The sequence below is a fragment of the Hydractinia symbiolongicarpus genome, chromosome 15 (assembly GCF_029227915.1).
Source record: "Hydractinia symbiolongicarpus strain clone_291-10 chromosome 15, HSymV2.1, whole genome shotgun sequence".
Classification (NCBI taxonomy): Eukaryota; Metazoa; Cnidaria; class Hydrozoa; order Anthoathecata; family Hydractiniidae; genus Hydractinia; species Hydractinia symbiolongicarpus.
The window spans coordinates 9,069,220-9,092,393 of NC_079889.1; the positions used below are offsets into that span (position 1 = coordinate 9,069,220).

Here is a 23,174-nt window from a genome sequence, read left to right on the forward strand (position 1 = left end):
ATATAACTCTGTCATCTTCTTCTCATCAAACACAAATTGTACTGGTGAAAAAGTACGTTATTTTTCGGGAGCTTGGCCAGAATTACTTTCGAAATAGTTTTTCGAGAAACAGACTGTTTAAAACTATACCCATACAATTACTTTTTGTCTGTTCCACCCCATAATTAGATGTGCATGTCTAAATGCTACGAACAAATTCAATTATGGTACTAAAGATGTCGAGTTGGCTATGACTCAATGCAGTAAGGAAACTATTTGTTTTCTCTAAATTCAATGTTGAACTGATAGGTTTAATCAAACCGTTGCTTCAAGCCGAAATGCACGTTGGGGAGTTAAAAAACTAACAAAGGACTGTCGGAATGACGCCGCCAAATCAGCACTTTCTGAACCGAAGTTGAACTGAAAATTTACAAGCATGCTGTGGTGATAAATCTAACAAGAAACCCTGGGGGCTCTAAGAATTTTCGCTCGCTACTAAAATATTTGATGACAAGCTGCTAATTTGTTGTGTTATCATGCCAAACATTCGAAGAGGTTTGGTGCATGAAGCTCTGAAGATAAAGCACACAAGTGACATTATATCTTACAACAAACGCAAAAAAAACGAAACGTGTCATAATAAACTCACATTTTAAAAGAAATTGCTAACAAAAAATACAGCCTATCATTTATGGTTGAAAGTCTTGCGATTGAAACGTTTATGGTCTTAAACGGCATTTAGTTGACAAAAAATCAAAATTTTGATGAGACCATCATTTTCAGCATTAGCCAAATTCATAGGCCGGAGGAATGGGCGCTAATGTTTTGCTTGTGGGGAAAAAAATCCATAATGGGGGGTTTGTTGGGCTTCTAAAGTGAAGCAAATGGAGTTAAACACAAAACGTCCAGCTTTATATTATGTTATAACGTTATTATAAACATTTAGCTGCATAAACATTATGTACCACCATTGTGCCTTAAAATATCAAACAAAAAATATACTGTAGAACGGCCTGTTGACACAAATTTTTAACAAAACGCAACGCATGGACACCTTTAGCCGTGTCCAACTCTGAAATTAGCCGTACTAAAATCTTAAATTGTGTTTTACTTATAAAAGAGACCTGAGTACAAAGCTGCAACCGGTCTCTTAATCATAACCCATATCGCTATGGCAACAACTAATACTCACATTGCGCTTTTTTGAAAAAGACGAACAACAGTCGACAACGGCCCGTTTAAACGGCCCTTCAACTATATATGGCTGCACATGTCTTAAAATTGACCTCTTCTCACTCGAGTAGGTGTTGTAGCAAGACATACATACGCAAAATATACATACGCATCATGAATCAAAACGATCCTTTGAATTTGTTTCAGTTGCACGACAATGAGAACGGTAAGTTAAAAAAAGAAAATTGTTCTTACTAACTGATGAGAATACATAAACAAAGGTATGGCCCACTATCACGAGGAGTTATTGATTAGTCCGTGCTAGGACGGGGCCCAAAACTCCAATGACGGTAGAAATCAACTGATGATCTTATTATTCAGTTAGTTTTTTAAAAAAAGAACGAAACACAAATTGCCAATATCAACAGTTATATATTGGTAGATAACCAGAGCAAACTACAACAACATGTTCGCTTAAACAAACTTAGACTTAACCAATTTGATTGTTCAATGTATGATGGGGAAAGCCAGAGGGAATAACACACTGATTTTCACACATAACACACTGATTTTTACACACACACACACAACTGATTATCTCATTACTCAGTTAGTTTTTTTTTTTTTTTTTTTTTTAAAAAAAAAAAGAATGAAACACAAATTGCCGATATCAACACTTATATATTGGTAGATAACCAGAGCAAACTACAACAACGTGTTCGCTCGAACAAACTGAAATTAAACCAATTTGATTGTTCAATGTACGATAGGGAAAGCTAGAGGGAATAACACACTGATTTTCACACATTGCTTTTTTTAATAACTGCGCCAATTTTTGTCGAAAATAAAGTAGTTTTAACTTTTGGACAAATTTTGGCCTGAAATGACATTTAGGTGACAAAAAATCACATTTTTCTATCATCATCATTTTCAGCATACTTTATTTGTTAACTGTGTCAAATTTGGCCGAAAATGAAGTGGTTTTAATTTTTGGACCAATTTTGGCGTAAAATGGAATTTAGGTGACAAAAATCAAAATTTTGATGTCATCATTATGTTCAGCATACTTTTTTTGTTAACTTTGCCAATTTTTGTTAAAAATAAAGTAGTTTTAATTTTTGGACCAATTTTGGCCTAAAATGACATTTAAGGTGGCAAAAAGTCAAAATGTTGATCTCACCACTATGTTCAGCATACTTTATTTGTTTACTGTGCCAAATTTTGTTGAAAATAAAGTAGTTTTAATTTTTGGATCAATTTTGGCCTAAAATGACATTTAAGGAGGCAAAAACCAAAATTTGGATGTCATCATCATGTTCAGCATACTTTTTTTGTTAACTGTGCCAAATTTTGTCAAAAATAAAGTATTTTTAATTTTTGGACCAATTTTGGCCTAAAATGACATTTAGGTAACAAGAAATCAAAATTTTGATGTCACCATCATGTTCAGCATACGTTAACTGTGTCAAATTTTGTTGAAAATAAAGTAGTTTTAATTATTTGACCAATTTTGGCCTAAAATGACATTTAGGTGACAAAAATCAAAATTATGATGTCACCATTATGTTCAGCATTCTTTTTTTGTTAACTGTGCCAAATTTTGTCAAAAACAAATACCAATTTTTGCCTGAAACGTCATTTAGATGATTTTTCAGTACTTAGGGAGCTTGGGTACGAAGTTTAAATCTGTGACGTTGCAATTGACCATTTGGGACAGGGTTAGTTAGTTAGTTAATCAGTTATCTATCCTCCTCTCAGAGGAACGTGAAATCCCAGGGTCGATTTTTTCTCAAAAAATGGTCCGAAAGAAAAAAACGACGGTTTTAAAGAATTTCCAACGCCTTCGGACGCGGAAATTCAATTAGATAAAAAGCATTATATAAATCTCAAGTTTTCGTAAAGTTTAAGAACACTTCGGCAACTACACCAACGTAAAAACAACAACAACAACAATAACAACAGAAACAACAATTAAATTCTGATGTAATTAAGCTTATTAAGTTTTTTTTAACCAATTCAGAGATCCAGATAAATCTATAAAAATGTATTATGCTTCATAATGATCTATTGTCACAATAAAAGAGAGACTTTATGCTATACTTCTAGTTGTTGAGTAAAAAATAAACGAGAAAATAATGCAATTAGAAGGACAGTCTGGTAATATAATTTCGAGAAGCTGAACGTAAAGATAAAACACGCAGAAGAAAAGCTTCACCTTTTAGCTTAAAGTTATAAATAACAGTTTTGTTATTGTTTTATAAGTTCAAAAAATAAATATCAATTCTAAGCAAAAGTTTTAGGTATTAAAAAGATCATTAAGCAAAAACATTTAGTTCAACTAAAAACACATTATCTGGCAAAGAAGCGAAATCGACCAAGATGAAAGGAGATGTGTTAGTTTTACTGCTCACTGCTTTGTTGTTTGGACAAAACGAAGCTGCTGGAGAAAATAAGTCAATAACAACTGGAGATTTTGAAATTGAAGTCCTTGGTCAATCTGGTAAAATCAACCTGAAACAGGTTTCTACAGGTAAAAGAATTTTACAAGTGAGTCCAGATAGCTTGGAGGAATACGAAAATGCTGCTGACACGACAGTAGTAAGTAATACACTTTCATTACTTTCATATTTCACATGTGGTGATGCATCATTGCTGTATGAAGTATTGTTAAGCTGGGGAGATAAACATGTTTTTTTTATGCACACATGTATATTATCCTTTATTGTAGGTTAGCCAGCATATCTTTAACGAATTTTCAAAGCAAGTCTTCACCTTTTCTCCACCCTCAAATGGTATGGTATATAACGCAAGTGCTAAAATATTGAAATTTACCACAACTTTTCTTCAAAATACCAAAGTTTCCTTTGATATGTATGTATTTATGGAAAATAAAACCATCACGGTTGATTCTGGTGAAGAATACGAAGTGAAGGAAGGTTCAGCAAAGTTTAATGTGAATATAAAGTAAGTGATTTTTTTCTTTTATTCGTCTGCTAAGGTCCCCCAACAGCTTGTCTTTCGTGCCATAGTTAACGCTTTTTAATTCATATTTTAATTTCGTACTTTCTCAATTGTGAGCAACTAAGTGCCCAGCACGGTGAAACTAAGTTTGATTCAATTTGAACAATCCTATGAAAAGTTATTGAGGGGGGGCGGAATTCGCCCCATCCCCCCGGTCATAGTATGTTCGAAAAACCCCGGACCGAATAGGGTTAACATGAAATAATGAAATTTATTTAGAAGGGGGGTTATTACTATAATTATATTGCAATTATAATTTCGATTACATAACCCCCCAGTTCGTAAATAAATAGACAGGAAGTATTATAATATAGATAGTCAGTAGCCCGTGGACAAATTCACGAGTTCGCCCGTCTTTTATATATTGAATTTCGTGTGTCCATAGCACGACTTTTTTCTGCACACAGACAAAATGCGGGTATTAATACAGAGATGTAGATTGCTTCCATTTTACTGAAAACAACCAAAAGCTTAACTCATCACACCTAGTCGCTTTTTTTTTCTAGCAACTGGCTTTTCTGTGGTACTGGACAACAGACTTGTAATGGAACGAATGGAAATTATTTAGACTTTTCCATTGAAGTAAAGGGAATGAAAGCAGATGATAAAGCTATGAAAGCCAACATACAGACAGGAAAGAAAGGGAATAGTATCGGGAAAAACCCGATAACTTATCAAATGGGAGATGGATTTATTACATTATCACCATTGGTAGGTTTAAAATATTTATAACATTTTGATACGTTCTATAATTATATTACAACTTAGTGTCGCATTGTGCAGAAACTGATATTTTTTAATATGGACTTTTTACATAAATTGTCTGCTGTCTAATCTTTTGACATTGGAACTGTTGTACTATTAGACCAAAGAAAAATATTAGCATAACTATTTTCTTGCTGACCTCAGCATTTTTTGTGCCGTCAGCAGCAATTTTAAAATACCATTCTTTATCACAATCATACTCGGGAATTTTCTGGAAAAGATTTTGATTGTCTGTTAGTGATACAAACGGTTTATAACGCATCTTCCAACTATTGGCCCAAAGAAGTAATAAGTACTGGTAAAATAGGATATACTTCACTTACCAACCATATGGTTGGAGTTTTTCTCGCACTGTGATTGGCACAAAATATATGCTATATTTTTGTTTACTACTGGGAAACGAGTGCAATTTGTACTAATTTTTCAATTCTACTGATATTTTTTCTCTGACTGACTGAGCGTGCAGAAAGCTGATATTTTTTTCCGAATTAGGTAAACTCGCTGAGTGAAATTATTGTTTTCTTGAGAAACGAGAACTTGTTGGTAATTTTCCCCTCATAAAAGATAAAAATTATTTTTACGAAACAAATTAACAATCAATCATAAATATTCACTGTTCAACTATCCTTTTCTTTCAACATAAAAAAGTGCGCTCTCCACCGTAGAGTTTTTAAGTTTAACTGTGACTTTATGTTAGTGAGGTTATAGCGCGTTGAAGAAGTTTAGGTGTTTAATTCGATTATTTAACTTCACTTCCACTAATTTGTATTGAATTAACATGAGTATATTACTAGTACATCAAATTACAGTGATTTATGCTCGGTTTATATGATAAACAAGTTATCGCACTTGTTCTCGAAATACATCGTCATATTTTTTTCATTTTTTTGTTTTTTTTTTCGCGATAACTACTACATTTTAGATCAGCATTCGAAAGGCAAATTAAAAACATAAATACTTTGTAAAATCATTAGATCAGAATTTATAGCATTTTCCATTTTAAACAGTTTAATATGGTGGTTTTGAGCAATGTCTAATTAGGTCGTAACGACGTTAACAGATGGAATAAAATTTTTATGGACCTCTCCATAAAATTCCACTCCATCTGCTAATCCTAAAAATATTAGCTAACAATGTAGCACGTAATTCAGAAGATTTAAATTTTGAATTTACTGCGGGTATTTTGTGCTTTTCCACCTCCCCACCTATACCAAAGAGTTAAACAGTAAACTATGTTTACTGTTTAACTCTTTGGTATAGGTGGGTTGATCTGGGAGATCTGGTGTTTGACATATTCTCACGCTGTTTTCCTTTTTCTTTAGTATAAATTTGGTGGTTGGATGAATATGCCTGATGGATATCCAAAATTCGTTCAAAGAAATTCAAAAACCTACTTCGTGGTTAGGTTTAGAAAATTTTTAACATCCGTTAGTTATGATCCCATCATCCAGCTTGCGTATTCTGAGAAGATACCTGTAAGCTCAGCCTTGTCAATAACTGGGTCAGCATACGCTATCTTCTTTGGAGTTGCTATAATGTTTGTCTGTAACATTAAAATGTTGTAAGAAACGAGTGGTATGTTAAATGGTTGAAATTGTCATACCAACGCAAGTTATAATTAACCTTAAAGAAAGTTTTTTGATATTCTGAAGAATAATTCGCAAAATTCGCAAATATTTTTCCCGCAAAATTTCTTTCCTTATGGTAAGTTTTTTCGGCAAATTATTAAATTAAGCACGCCTTTTTCCTTCTGTAGGATGTAATTATACAATTCTTGGATTGATTTTTCAATACAGCACTTTATAATTAACAACCTGTAGTTTTGCTAACCGTCAGTATTTTTTAAGCGGGCAATAAGGGCTTTTAGGCGTTCTGATTGGCTAAGCGCTTTTGAAGACGGGCGGATTTTTTGCTGTATTGCCCGTTGTCAAAAGAAATGGTAGCTTAAAATGTAAACAAGCACGAAAAAAAATATTTAAGAAGCATTGGAAATGATTATATATCTAACTCCTACAATACATTTATGGATGAAAACATTTTCATAGGATAGAAACAAAACAATGTCAAGTTTAACAGTTAAAATAACCAGATTCAGCAACATTCCGTCTGGATGCTTCTTCAACATGGCTAGTTAACTAGCTATATTGTCTATAAAAATCGATGATCTGATATCCAGTTTTATCAAAAATAGTAAATACAGGACGACGAAATCATTACAAATACGTCTCCTCTCATTTTCAGATTCGTTCCTTTAGCTTTGTGGTTACCAAGTCAATATAAAACTCGTTGAAGCCCATGTTTTTCTTGGCTAGCTTGCTAGTTAAAAAAATTACTTCAATATTCGTTGTAACTATATTTTAGCTGCGCATTCAACTTTACACATTATTCTGTACCTGTCCAACATCGTAATGTTTTGTTTACAAAGTTTTATTCTATAGGGACTTTAGAATTCTAAATAGCTAGAATGTTTGTTTTTAGACAGGACTGTTTCGAATTTTGACCTCGAGTGTTAACAAAAATAGTGCTAGTGAATGATATTATTATAAGGACACCAAACTAAATTCTTATTTTTTATTTTTATCTAACTTAGACGGTTAACAAATACAATAATAACCGATTACTAAGTCATCGCACCGGCCTCGCAAGCTCGGTCGGCACTTACACTTCGGGCGATATTTCGCGGTACAGCCTGGGGGAATCGGTTATTGTTGTATTAGTACCTCACCTTAAGTGGGATTTTCACGAAGCGAATTGAACAGCGAATTCCACGGCGAATTTGATGGCGAATTTACTTTTTAATTTTTACGACAAAATAAATTAGGCGCCAAAGTCATTGTTTACATTAGCTAACCGCGTTCTGATTGGTCAAAAACTAGCAGCGAAACCTTTAGCCGCGAAAAAGTAGGAACTGTTTCTACTTTTCAGCGAAGCGAATATTTCGATGCAAAATCAAAATAAACAAAACTGTGCATGCTCAGATATAATTCGCCGTCGAATTCGCCGTTCAATTCGCTTCGTGAAAATCCCCCTTTAGGTTTGTTGAAGAAAAAAATGTAGTGTCCAGTAGCTGGAGTAGGGTGAGAGGGGTGTTTTTGTGTGAATGAATTGCTCACTAGCATATCTTTCATTTGAATTTTAAACTTAACGTAAATAATGCCAACAAAAGGCATCAACGATTGATTGATTTACGACAAATTCTTAATTTTAACAAAAGGCATCAACGATTGATTGATTTACGACAAATTCTTAATTTTAACAAAAGGCATCAACGATTGATTGATTTACGACAAATTCTTAATTTTAACAAAAGGCATCAACGATTGATTGATTTACGACAAATTTTTAATTTTAACAAAAGGCATCAACAATTGATTGATTTACGACAAATTCTTAATTTTAACAAAAGGCATCAACGATTGATTGATTTACGACAAATTCTTAATTTTAACAAAAGGCATCAACGATTGATTGATTTACGACAAATTCTTAATTTTAACAAAAGGCATCAACGATTGATTGATTTACGACAAATTCTTAATTTTATGATAAAAACATAAGCGGTTTCATCCTTAATCTCTTTTTCACTTGTAAAAAATCATTTCGTACAGATTAAATTAAATTAAATTTTTAAAAAAAGCTCCTACGATGTGCTATAAATTCAAGCATTATATCGCTAATGATTATATGTGAAATAATTAAATTTATTTATGATTAATGTTTGTTTACCTTAACTTTTCCAGTTTTATTGTTTTAACGTCTCAACTTTAACAATTAACTCATTTAACATTACCATCATATTTGGGGCACATGTTACTATCATTGTTATTTTTATGTGTTCTTGCTCTTCCACTTTATCGTGGTGTAACACCTTCTAAGTTTGAGACATCCGCGATGCTTTTCTTGTGAGATTCCTCTCTCCAATCTTAGCATTGAGTTTCAATGGCCGGTGTCGCGGAAATTAAGTACTCCCCTAAATAAATAAGTACTTCCGGGAGTATAAATTTCCTAGGAAATAAGCACGCTTAAGACATGAAATAGAAATTGAGGGAATTAATTTTCGCTTATTTGCGGGTTTTCTTTGCCAAGATTTGAACCAGCGAAGTATATTATTTCGAAAAGTTCTTGAAAATTCTTCACAAACCCCTAGGAAAATAAAAGAAACTCGTCCCCAATAGGTCAAAACCAGGAAAATTAGCTCACGCAAAATGCAATTTTTCTGATTTTATTTTTTGACCGCGAAAATGGATTCCCCCTCTTAAGTCAGATTTTGTCAGACTTTTAGACCCCCCCTCCCCTATGAAGGCTGCCATCATATGTGAAAGTACCAGGGTAAACTGAGCCTTGAAGTATAGTTTTGACAATAATTATGAATTGTTATGAAAGCTATCACGTGATGTAAAAATATTTCGAAATTTTTTTGATGACGTCACGATTTGGGGAATTTTTGGTACTGGGAGAACAATTCGCGATAACTTTTGATTGGATGAACCGATTCGCATGAAATTTTGCACAAAGGATCTTTGTTATGAAAGGTAACACGTGATGTAAAAAAAATTCGAAATTTTTTTGATGACGTCACGATTTGGGGAATTTTTGATACTGGGAGAACAATTTGCGATAACTTTTGATCGAATATAAGCCGTCATTATTAATTTCTAGCGAAATTTTCGACTTTTCAGTCGTCTTGTTTTTTTTTTTGCCATAAACTTGTTTGTGACGAAAGTATTTAATTGATGGCAAAATCATTATGGGAAATGAAAGAATGAAAAAAGAGAAAAATGTTTTCTGTGAAGAATGATTAGTGTTATCCGACATCACAAAAACTCAACATAATAAAGATAAAGAATAAAAGAAAAACGAAATAAAAACTACTTTAATGCATAATAATTGTTAAAATTTCGCAGTGTAAAAATCAAACAAGTTGCGAAAAAAAATCAAAACTAAAGTCAGATAAAAAAGGGAAATTTACAATCAAATCTTACTCTTTTTCAATTGTTGCTCTTTAGCTCAAAAAGGGGTGTTTTTCGGTATCTAAAAGCGTAAGTAAATTTTGGCGTTTTAGCCTTCATTTCAATCAAAAAATGGTAAGTTAAGGTAAGTAAAAAACATATAAAATAATACAACAAATCTAGCGAATGAAACGTACCGTAATTTATATATGATTAGCCTTATCGTTTAAAATAGAAAAACGAAATAGAAATTATTTTTTGTTTTGTTAATCAATTCGAAAATGTGTAGTTCCTGTTCTCAAAGACTTGCAATAAACCAAAACCAAATAAAAGTCTCTCTAGCTATAGCACTATAAAACTATAAAATTTTAAAAGGTAATGAAGAAAAGAAAAAATTCAATCAAGAAAAATAATCAACAAATATAAAAAATTATCAAAGATAAAACTAATGTCATTCAAAAGTAAATCAAATTTCGGACACCTTAGGGAAGGGTCTCAGTTTTTGTTCTTCCAGACATGATATCAAATGTGCTCGCATTCTATCAACAACAAATACAGCGTCAGAGGGTGACTTTCCGTCCAGAAGTTCAGCTGCAAACGCTATCGCGAAAAGGCCACAATTATAGGCATCAGGTTGCTTTTGTACTTCAACGAAAGAAATAATCTCTTTTCCAGTGAAGTAATTTTTGTATAAGGATTTGATTGATTTTTTCGAGGAGCGCGTTAGAAATTGATTCAAGCTGTCGCAAACTTGAACGCGACCATTAGAGCAAAAACTGAGGATCCAGTGATTGCGACCATCATGAAGTAGTTGGATGTGCTCTTGGTTAACGGCTTCATATGGCTCAACATCTTTCTTTTGGGAATTCAGGACTGTCTGGAACGTCAGAGGGGTTCCGATTTCTTGACAAATCAGCTTTTGAGCCGCATCCATTAGGTTGTCGTTCAACCAACTATCTTTAGAGATCAAGATATCCTTATCTTTTTGTTTCAAGATATAGAGACGGTTACTTAGCCACTCGTTTGATTCGGTTTCGGGTAACTGGCTTGTTTTGGGAAACGATTATCTCCAAAAGACACGATCAATTAGAAACCAGCTGTGCTTTTGCTTCTCAAGAATCAACCAAGCCGATTTCCAATTTTTGTGTGAGATTGCTTTACAGACATCATCGATCGTGCCACTTCCTGAACCAAAATGTCGAGAAAGTTTGATTACACTCACTTTCACTTTGTTTCCATAGAATGGTAGCTTTTCCAGAAAATCACTGTAGAAATTCAGGTAGACGGATGGCAAGAGGCTACTTCTTCTTGGTTGGATGATTGTTCGAAATCTGGAACAAGTATTTGCAATGGATTTGAAAGCACCAAAATCATGTTTAATTGAATATTCTAAAATCAAGACGACGATATCAGTGGGAAGAAGATCAAAATAATTTTTCTGTTTTTTACGTGAACTGAGATTGGTGTGGGTTGTTTCAGCTTCTGGTTCACCTCCGAACGATTTACCTTCGTCTCCAGACTCTTGCGGTTTACCTTCGTCTCCAAACTCTTGCGGTCCACCTTCGTGCGGTTCACCCTCGTCTCCAGACTCTTGCGGTTCACCTTCGTCTCCAGACTCTTGCGGTTGACCTTCGTCTCCAGACTCTTGCGGTTTACTGGTATCTTTAAACTCTTGCGGTTCACTTGCATAAAAAGGTTTTACGAGGGAAACATTATACTTTTTTTTCAATGTAACCCCTTTTGCATTACTGAGTTCACATAAGCCTCTTTTTGATATCGATGTTAGAGTGTATGGACCAACCCATTTGAATTTGAATTTCCCACCCTTTCGATCTTGTCGTTTCAGATCTTGAAGGAGTACTTGTGAGCCAATGGGTATGGTTGATTCAGGCTGACTGTGGCGTCTATTGTAATCTCTTTGTTGCTTCTTCTGGGCCTTTTCGATGTTTTCCCCTGCAATACAGTGTGATACTTCTCGTAGCTTCAAGCTCGAATTTAGGATATCTTTGAATGACTCAATGTCGAAAGGATCATCACATTTGCCAAGTTCTGCAGGTTCCTTGATCAAGTCGTACTTTACGTCAATGGGTAAAGTAGGGTGTCGATTATACAGTAAAAAGAAAGGCGAAAATTTTGTCGAAAAGTGAATACTTGCGCGGTGTGCAAAAAGAATGGATTTTCTTCCAAGACTTTAATTAACGTATCTTTAATAGTCCGATTCTGCCGTTCGCACAATCCATTGGCCTGAGGGTGGTAAGCTGAGGTCACCCATTGGTCTGTCCCTGTCAGTTTAAGCAAGGCATCAGATACTTGGTTCACAAATTGTCTCCCTTGGTCGTTAATTTGTGTCTTAAAACAGCCATGACGACAGATCATTTCGTACAAAAATCTTGCTACAGTTGGGGCAGTTTTGTCTTGAACAGGTTTGGCTTCTGACCATTTTGAAAAATAGTCAATCAATACAATCAAGTGTTTGTAGCCATTCATTTCGGGTAGATTGCATATATCCACCCCAACTTGTTGCATAACATTTGAATCGACATGGATACTTTGAAGTTCAGGTGAGATCTTCTTGACTATTTTCCCTTGTTTTTGGCATTTTTGACAAGTTCGAATATAGTTTTTAACATCATCGACCATACCATGCCAATAAAATCTCTCGGATACTTTTTGGTAGGTCGAGTCGCGTCCTCTATGACCACTCATTGCCACTGACTCGACAGTTTCATTGATGCCCTCGTGTATGTCGTGAATGATGGCGTTCTTTCTTTGATTTTCAAAAATAACTCTTCTGGTCCCTTTAAACGTCAGATGACCATCAACAATTGAAAAGTTTTTACTCGATTTCCTAAAGTTACTTTTGTCTCCTTTTTTTTTATATGAGCAGGGTACTGCCCATTTCTAATATAATTCTCAATATCTTGCAATTTCACATGCTTATTCGTCGACATGTTGATTAAAATTAAGAAGCTTGAATAACATAAACATTCGAATTTTTTCATACACATGCAATGGAGAGTCTTCTTCTGGGAGTGCTTTTTTCCTAGGAAAAAAGTACTCCGTAGCTTTAATCGGGGGAGTACTTATTTCCTAGAGGGAGTACTTTTTTCCCAGGAGAAAAGTACTCCGGGAGTATTTATTTCCGGGAAATAAGTACTCCGGGAGTACTTTTTTTAAGGGAGTACTTATTTTCTGCTACACCGGTACAGACAAAGGAGGTTATATAAAAAACACTATCCAGACACCCCCTCTTAATAACTTGGTCCAAATTGAATCAAACTTAGCACACTTATAGTACGTTACAAAAAGAACAAAATGGCAGCAATATATTTTTGCTTGCGTCAGCACATTTTCTGTGACGTCATCAAAAGCTTGAAAATTGTCCAAAATGGCACTATCTGCTTAAAATTCAATTCCTTTAGTTTTAGAGCGAATTTTTACATTCTGTTTAAAGTTTCTGGAAGTTAAATAAAATTTATTTAACATATTTTCTGGTTTTTACACAGATCACATTAAAAACTGCAAAAAATTGCACGGAAATACAGTTTTTTCCGATTTTCGGGTAAATTCCGAAAAAATCAGGAATTCGGATTAATAACGTGTCCAAAATTTGCAAAATGATTATTCTTAATGAAACTAAGTTGTGTTGTAAGTTTCAAGTTCTAACCATAATCCTAACGAGAGTTATTATATTTTCCCCATTATAAGGATTTCATAGAAATTTTTAGGGGTAGTTTTGTGTAATAGCCAATATCAAAGCCTCTGAACGGTATGGCACCTAAACATTTGGCATGCAGGTGTCTAATAGATAAATATTGAAATTCAGTAAGTTTCATAGCCATGCAACGTAGCATTAACAAGTTATTAAAAAAACCGTTGGGGGGGGGGGAGGATTGGACCGAATAGGGTTAATATGCACCAGCTTGATAAGAATCCACCCTAGCTCTTTTTCTTACATATCATCTGTGTAACCTTTTTTCTTGGCTCTTCACCTCTTTCTTCGCTTTTCATCTTCGTAAGTTGATTTCCTATTTAAACCAACAATGCACAAATCGTCCTTTTCTGCCATAAGTTCTAAAATTCCTTCTTTTAAATCTAAATGACCTAAAACTTGCAGCCATCCATTTTTTATCATTGCAAATAATGGCAGTAGAGTGTTTGTCTACTTCATTGCTTTTGCAGTCGGCAAAAGTGACTTTTGATACACGAGAACAAATAATGCTGTTGAGCGCCTTGCTAGCATTTAGCGTTTTTTCATGCATGCATTCCTCTAATAGATCATCAGACATTCGGTCCTTGCATATTGGTTGAAGTTTTCTATCTTCTATCACCATCAGACAGTACTTACAACAGACATGTCGCAAAATCATCTAAAACACTACTTTTTTCATTGCATACAGATTTCCAATGTTATAATAATCGAACGATAATATATATAAATCAATAGAACCTAGGGACTCCATTGCGCCTGATGATTTATCTGATTTATCTGATTCGAGATTCTAAGTTTCATACTCAAGTATGTCTTTTTAACTTTTCCACATTTATATACAAAGGAATGTCTTGATTTGACTTTAATGTATTTACATGTGTAGATGTTACTACTACGTGTAGTAAAGCATGTCCTCTTTTTGTCATGAACCATGAATTGAAATACGCGTGCAATATAATATCATTAGAAAAATCAATTTTTAGAACTTTTTTTCAAAACCTTGTCGCTTTAATCAATTATCACAAATACTAACTTCACTAGCACAATCTGAACAGGCAAGTTCTCCGCATATATTTTTAAGCATAGTAAAATGAACACAGACGTTGACAGTCAAAATCAAATGGCTTCAATGTATATAACTCGTGCAACTGCGCTTCCATAACTTTGAGATGCTCATAAATGTGACGCTGATACTTTAGGACTGCAATTCCCGGAGATATGGAATCTGGCTCAATAGTTTCATATACCATGATTTGTCTGCCATGGAGAGGTGAATCTCAAAGGAAATGTTCAAACGGTTACGCAAATTTGTTCCCCGCCATAACTATAAGTATATGCTATAAAGTATGCACAAGTTTTCTATGAGACTTTGACCTTGATTTGGCCCATTCCAGATAAAAGTGTCCGCTAACAAGGTGTCCGCTATATAGTGCGTCCCATACAGCTAGGCTGGACTGTAAAGCTTTCTACACTGTAGAATTGAAAATTAGTAAAAATACCATATACTTCGTGTAGATTATCAATCAAGATAAGAGAAAAAATCCAACAATATTATAAGCTTCTTTACTCCTATGCATTGTTTATTTGCTAGATATCATGATTGGAAAGAAGGATAGAAAGTCTCTTCCTAAAAATCCGTAACTTTCAGTTCGATCAAAGCTTACCGTTAAGCAAACCAAGACCTCTAAAATTAAATATTTAAGTTTTTATAAGTATAGTATTCTGGTATTGTTGTTATCACAAAGTATCCCAAGCCCAAATCGATGCTAGCTTTCGCAAAATGTAAGTATTTTTGCTATATTTATATTTAACGTGAAAAATTTTTCTTACTCACACTGGAGCTACTTTATCTAAAGCCAGAATTTAATCCGTAAATTAAAGCCAATAAGGTTTATGGAGAGTAATTCTTAATCTTGTAATCATACGGTCCAACAAATTTTCAGAATGAAATTAAAGACTTCAAAACTAATTCAGCATTTTTCTATACTTCTTGAAAGAACCGTCCATTAGCCGTGTATGGAAATCTGCGTACAAAAAGAAGAAAAGTGTATCTCACATGCCCTTAAGAAAGTTGTTCACTTTGAGTTTAGAGAAGATACCACCAGAAAAACTTCGAAAATTTGTGTGTGTGTGTGTGTGTTAGTAGTGATAGGAAGAATAATGAGTAGCTGTTGTTGCGTAAAAATTGATAAAAGTTCCCAAAATTTATATCCAGGAGCACTTCTTTCTCTCCTATTGTAGTTGGTGTACATTGCTTCTTCTTTATCATCAAACTGCGAGTTGGTAAAGGTTTCTTCTTTATTTGCTTCGTAATGATTACTTTTATGTTTATGCCGATTATGTTTCCTGTGATGACATGTATCCAGCAACCACGTGATCGATTTTGCCGGGTGTTTATGTTCGTGTGTATGGTGCAATTAATTGCAATGAATTGCAATGGCGGCTTTGTAGACGGAAAGAAATTGGGATGAGCTGGATATTTCAGCAAAATATTTAAACAGTTTTCGAAAAACTTTTCATTTTATCTTTTAGTATATCAGTATATCTTTTAGTTTTTACAATAAATAGCAAACTTAAAACAGGTGATTGCGCGTCTTTTAGGAAACTTGAACGTTTTATTAAAAACAAAACAATTAATCACAACGACAAAGGTACCCAGTGTTATTTCGGGAACGATGCTATGAAATAAAAATAAAAATTTCGTAACAGATCCAGCCAGATGGCATACGTTTTGTGACGACTTCGAAGACTCAGTTCACAATAATGAACATTTCTCAGGTGTCAAAAAGATCAGCTACCCTCAATCTTTGGCTCCAGATGAACCAGTTTTTCCGATAAGAAAGAAAACACTAAGAAGTCACAAATTAAGTTTTTAAATCTTCGCAATTGAGCTCCGTTTTTTCCTTCGCTATTAAAGTTTTCTTGTGGTCTCTTCTTCTGAGTGCTTTGCAGAGGCTGGACAATTTTGCTGAGTGTTACGGTTATGTTAGCAGGTTCCATATCTCATAATCGGTGCGCCTGGGTCTCTAGAATAAAGGGGTCTTTGAGTGCCTTTACATTACAATTTCATTTTTTTATAGTAGAACTTTATCATTGTGTGCACATTTTATCGACTGTTTTACTTTTATTTAGATTAGCCCTTAGTTGCGCGTGTTTCACGTCTCAAGCACGGTTCCTCTGTCTTGTTTGAAGGTACATCCAACTTCTATAGCCCCAATTCCAGTAAAATAGAGAAGTTACTTATTATTACAACCGTTGACCGTAGCATCTGACAACTGCGAAAAAAGCTGGCATTTCTTCAGTTTCTGTATTTTCGTTCATTATGGCTAAAACTAAACGAGTACAGGAGGTGTTTGTTTAGTTAGTTTGACCGTCGACTCTTATCAGGCGAGAATTATTTTTCTTAGTTCAAAATGAAATACGTGCTATGATAATAATATTTTTGATAATGATTACCTGCCTACCTCAAGTCGTCCCTGGACGTAGAAATACTTTTTAGCTATATTTTAAAGTTTTTTAAGTGTTTTTATCATTAGTAAACAGCCAGACAGGTTAAAATGTCTTTAGTAAGTTTAGTACTAATAAATTTTAAGTCAAACTCTGCCTGTTTACCAAAGTTATTACACTTTTCACTGTTTTTCTTCATTATCCCAGTACAAAGAGGTTACGCATGCTCCCGATTATTTCTGGTTTAATTGCTCAGTGTGATAAAATAATTATGTATACTAGCCTACACACGGCATCGCACGTCGAATAAAAAAACACTGCAAGAATAAATGTCTTTGCAGCATTTTAGTTTTTTATTGCATTTTCTATGAAATCATTTTCCGCAGACATATATCAAGCAGTGGACATCTGTAGACTGCAGTGGTCATGATTAAGCGTGTTCGGGTCCATTTCGTGAATCAGGGATGCAATAACTTAAGTACAAGGGGAATATTGACTTGACAGTTGTTGTGGCGTGGTTTTAAACCAACCTAAATGAATTAGCATAAAAAAATAGTCGTGTATACTTTCTGAGTTCCAGAATTTAGAAATTTTAGGGGAGGACGATAAAAATTTGTAAGGAAAATAATGGATTTGACCAAATAACATTTTCAATTTTAAGAATTCTGTTTTTCTTAAAAAACACTTAAATGAACTTGTTTGAAAATTATTATTTCACACGTAGAATGAATTTTCATCAATTTGCATCACAGAAAACGCATGTAGAAATTTAGAATGATGTATTTAAATGTGTACTTTATACTTATTCAACAATTTTTTTAATGTAATTTAGCCATTGTTTAAAAATACAGCTTATTTGCAATGAAATTTCAGGATATTTAAGGATCAACGTTAAATAGCTTACTGAAATTTATTATATAAATAGTTACTCGTTTTGGATTTTCATTTCTTATTATAATTTATTAGCTTTGACAAATTGACTACGAGGTTCCATTAATTCATTTGATCTTTTAAAAAATATCAGAAAAAAAAAAATCTGGAAAAATCTCAGAATTACATATAATATATAAGTGAATATTAACTTTAACATTCTTTATTTTAACCCTCCTACATAAATGCCAACAATTGATTGATGCAATCTTCATGTCTTCATTAGGGTTCAAACTCTTTTCTCTCTACTCCCACAAATTATTTTCTACTCTCACAACTTGTTAGAAAGCTTTAAGCCCTGAACAGAAATTAAAGTTGAAAAATAAAAATAAAAATGGAACGCTTACAAGTTTTAAAAATGATTAGACAAGTGCCAATAAACGTGCTCTGCGGTTTCGTTCCAAATAAACATAAGGTTGACATGTTCGCTCTAGGAAATAATAAAGCAATTGATGAATAATGAAGCAAGGTATTTTTGCCTGTATTCTTAGATGAAACGAAAATACATAATCACGTTACATTTTTTTTGCTTTTTCACTTGAAAATTTTCAATGCAAGTTTTTCATAACGTGTACAAAAAATTGAAATATATTTTACATTGTTTCGTGTTATTTAATATGCCTAGTATTGTTGTAATGGAATGGGTTAAAATTTAGAATTAAAAAAAAACTGCTTATTTATGATGTTCAATGTTAGCATTATGCAAAATTCTGCTTCACATATGTATACATGTTTTTTTGAATCCAAACAAAAAATGTGTGCAAATTTAACAGTTAAGATCACACATTTTCGTTCCATAATTTTAATATTTTGATATTTCACGACAAGCTTCATGTTTCTCTCAGCATAATCACAAGAAATGTGTGAAAGCATCAAACACATCCAGAAAAAGTTTATTATTGATTAGCGAATTAATGTTTGGCAAATAAATGTGAAAGGTTGGAATTTTATCACCAGTTAAATTCCACCTGACAAAAAGAGCAGATGTAAAATTAAAATATATATTTTCACAGAATAAATGCACTGTTAAAAAATGTATTGGAGCAATTGAAGGAGAGTGGAGAAAGTGCGCATAGATATTTTAAAGGAATGCCATGATTGATTTGTGTAGTTAAATGACGTCACTGCGAGACTGTTCTTTCCTCTTCTTTTCAGACTTCTTAAATTCAGATACATTTTTTAATAAAATTAATTGATGCAACATACCTTGCTCATCTCAACAGGCGTTAAGGGGGGGGATCCAAAAATTAACTATCGCGATAGAATAATTACTCATTATTGCAGTGTAGATAGAAAAGCTTGTTTTTATACAAGATAGTAATATAATTTCATTTTTTCCGTTCTTTTTTAGTTAACTATATTTTATTTATTTTATTTTTTCAGGCGACAAAGTATTTTTTTAAATGGTAAACAGATTCAAATAAATAAATTAACATTTTTGAACACATTGTAAAACATCCATCTGTTTTGATCCTTGGCATATTGTATTGATTGGTCGTAAATAAAATTAAGGAAAAATCATCGGTTAGTATTTCTGCAATGCTTTGAATTGCGTATAAAATTATCTGTAAGGGAACACGGTAAAAATAATTTGCAGTAATTACTGTGGTGATTGTCAATTTAATCATTTGGCAAATCAATTATCAAGATGAAACTTTGGATTATTTCGCTGATAACATATATTATACCGTTGACATTACATTGCATTGGAATTGTGCTGCTTTTAACAAAAAGTTCCAATGTTAGTGGAAGTCAGACGATATTCATGATCAATCTTAGTGTATCAGAAATATCGTTATCCATTACTGGCGCACTGGCAATTGGCTTTTACGAGCTGTATGGAGGGGGACACTTCGCTTATCAACTTTTTACAATTGGTTTTTTATCGTCAGCATTTACTTATTATCCTATCATGTATATTTTGACGCTGGACCGTCTAGCTGAAGTTTATCTAAACCTTCGTTATCAGTTTTACTGGTCGGCCAAAAAAACAAAGGTTTCCATGATTTTAGTTTGGTTGATAAGCGCGACTATGTTTTTCTCATTTCTCGTATATATACGAGCCGACCAAACAAATGGATGTGCCAACCTTGTAGATGTAGCCTATGAATACGTCTATCCACTTGCAAATTTTCTTTATATCATTATAGCACTCCTTACCTATATTTACATCATCAGAAAGATACGACAGAAAAGAAAGATTCAAGCTAGTATTTCGATTTCCATTGCGAGTGGAGCAGAAAAAGTATCTGCACCAAATAGCACTAATAATTCGCGAACTTCAACACAGAGAAAAAAACCCAGAAGCTTCCACTTGTTGCTGCCGTCTTTGTTAATACTTACTTTTGTTTTCTTCATCGCTATTCCAGATCTAGTGGCATTTCTAGCATATTTAAGCATCATAAATCACTCGTTTTCTTTGACAGTAACAATCAACGCAATGTACTCCATTGGTTTGGCATCAGACGCGTTAATTTACGTGCTATTGTCGACCTCGTGTAAAAATTATCTTCGGAGGAAATATAGAAAGCTCTTTACTCGATGAAAATTTTCTCATTATTGTGCTTGTGAAAGAGCTATGGTTAATGAAATTTTCAATAACATAATTAAACAACAACCAATTAGTTTATTAGTTGATTAAGAATTTCATGCGTAAAAATATTGGACGAAATTAAAGCTAGACAGAATAAACAAAAAGCAAAATGAATGACTGTTTTGTGTATCGTTTTTTTTTTAATTGCTGGAAAAAAAGATATTTTAAGTCCAGAAACAATTCATTGATGCGGCTATTAAACATTATCTACCTTCTCTCCCTAATTAGTAGTTATAGTCAAACAAATATATTTTCATATTACATATGGTAAGTAAATCTATTATTTTAGGCCCGTGAAAAAATCCACTTAGCCTAAAAAACAATAAAAACTAAAAAAAAATCAGTTGATCAAGATAATGCATAGGATCCTGTACTTTCAACCAACGATTAGGGAGATATAAGGTTATGAAAATTTGGTGACGTCTCTAAAGACAACCCAATGCACACAAATCACTTTTTTTTAAATTATTTAGCTGTTGGCTCTGTTGTGTAGAGCTTGAAATGCTGATCAAGAAAATGTACAGGATTATGAACTTTTACGGACGGTTGAAGAGATATTGAGGTTTAAAGTTAACAAATTTGAAACGTAAGAAATTTTAAATATCGTTATAAATGGTTGTGAAAAGAGAAACTCTTGGACCTATCAGAGTTCTGTAACGATGACTGTGAACTACCTTTTAGAGTCATATACTGTTTTAGTAACGACAATGAAAAGCTAAAGACCTAAAGCATTACCCATCATGCACCCCTAAAAAGAACAAAGCTAACATGTCCACCAGCGCCATGGATAAAAGGTCAGCTGTAACTGTACAGAGAGAACCTTTGAAGGCTCGAGCTCTGATAATTGGTTCTTGTCAACGGGGAAAATATTAATGAAAAAAGAAATAAAAGCGAACGTTTCAATGACCACTTTGTTACAACTACCACACAGCTAATAGGTCTTCAAGGTGAAAACTTCGATCTAGAATTAAACGAAAATGATGAACAATCAAACTTTTGTCCACAAAAATTTACCTATTATGAAGTATTATTAAACAAACTAAATTATTACGTAATGACTGTCCACCGGCCCAGTATACCAAAAAAAATCATAAAAGCACCAGCAGACCATATTGCTTCACAAATGATCCACATAATCAACACGTGCGTAAAACAAGAACTATACTCCGAAGCTTGGAAAACTGCAAGCGTACATCCTATTCTTAAAGTAGATTATCCTTTGAAACCTTCGGACTTTCGTAAAATTCCCATCTTACCGACGTTATCAAAATTTACGAACGGGATTTATTGACTCAATTGACGAAGTTTATTTAAGAAAAAGCTTTATATGAAACCACACAATCAGGTTTCCGCAAGGGACATTTATGTACTACATTATTATTAAAATTTAAAGATGACATAGTTAAAGCGAGCAATGCATAAAGGTGAAATCACTTTGGCAAAAGCAGCGGGCTATTCCAGTGCTTCTGATACCGTCAATTATCCAAAACTTCTTAAATTATTAAAAAGTCCAACGATTTTTTAATCTATCCAACGAATTTCTTCGTATCATTCACAGTTACCCTACTGAACGCACACAGTACGTCCAAATTGATGATATAAAATCAACGCCCAAGTCATTCTTCTTTGAAGTACCACAAGGCAGTATTAGTCCAGGAGCTCATAACAGAACTTTAGGTCCCATTTTCTACAAAAGGTTTGACCCTCCAAATAGGTTGGTAGTATCACGGACAATAAAAATCACATGGTCAGCTGACCCAATTTGGAGGCGTTTAGGTCCCAGGACCCTAAAATTACCCTAATTCAAGACTCTTATTTGGTCCCATAATTCTCAAAGCTTAAAAGTTGGTAATGTGTATCATTATATGAGAGAATCTGAAAAATGATAAAGCTTACCAGAAAATTGGCTCTTAAGACTGGGTCAGACCCCCCTTTAAAAACCATATTTAAGACTTTAAATTGTCCCGATAAACTACAAGCTCCAAATTTTGCACAAACATTCTCTAACATAGTGGAATGTCATTGGTCATAAAGCTGACCAAAAATTTGGGTCTCTTGGACTAATCAGACCGCGTCTTGCCCCATATCCCCATTTTAAACAGCGTTTGAGTGTGAAAAAAAACCAGTGTCTACAAAGCCTAAGCTCAATATTTGTATTCTATACTAACTATGTAATACATAAAGGGTCAAGCTTACCAAAAAATGCGGTCCTATCAGCAGGTCAGACAAAAATCAAACCAAAAATTATGGTCTCTTGATCAGGTTAGACAAAAGTTAGCGATATCAAATAAAAAAAGAAATGTTCTGATAGCATCTAATAAAATATAAATATGCACAATAGGTTATAGCAGCATGATTGGTGTTGTTCTACATCAACATCTAAAGATGAGAAATGTCATTCAGTCAAAAGATCTAGTTTAAAAACTAAAATACAACTTTAAAAAAACTTTCAAAAGTTACTTAATTCTAGAATATATGGCATTGAATCCTATTCTGTAATCGTCATATCACACCAAAAAAATTCTAACCTTAAATTATCATTACACACCTTCGTCGCTAGTTTCGTCATCATTGTCTGAATCGTCAACACTTGACAGTTCATAAA

General features: G+C 33.6%; 1 protein-coding gene across 1 annotated transcript; it reads left to right on the forward strand.

Moving 5' to 3' along the window:
• Positions 1–3,101: 3,101 nt before the first annotated feature.
• LOC130628883 (skeletal aspartic acid-rich protein 2-like) lies at positions 3,102–6,758 on the forward strand. Its single transcript, XM_057441924.1, has 4 exons — positions 3,102–3,750; positions 3,881–4,116; positions 4,680–4,884; positions 6,261–6,758. The coding sequence occupies exons 1-4, from the start codon at positions 3,532–3,534 to the stop codon at positions 6,501–6,503; spliced, it is 903 nt and encodes a 300-aa protein (XP_057297907.1). The 5' UTR covers positions 3,102–3,531; the 3' UTR covers positions 6,504–6,758.
• The last annotated feature ends 16,416 nt before the right edge of the window (positions 6,759–23,174 follow it).

Excerpts from the sequence above, each read along its gene's own strand:
- LOC130628883 (XM_057441924.1), top strand. The coding sequence starts at position 3,532 with ATGAAAGGAGATGTGTTAGTTTTACTGCTCACTGCTTTGTTGTTTGGA. Across the intron at positions 3,751-3,880 it reads ATGCTGCTGACACGACAGTA|GTTAGCCAGCATATCTTTAA; the intron begins GTAAGTAATACA and ends CCTTTATTGTAG. Across the intron at positions 4,117-4,679 it reads AAGTTTAATGTGAATATAAA|CAACTGGCTTTTCTGTGGTA; the intron begins GTAAGTGATTTT and ends TTTTTTTTCTAG.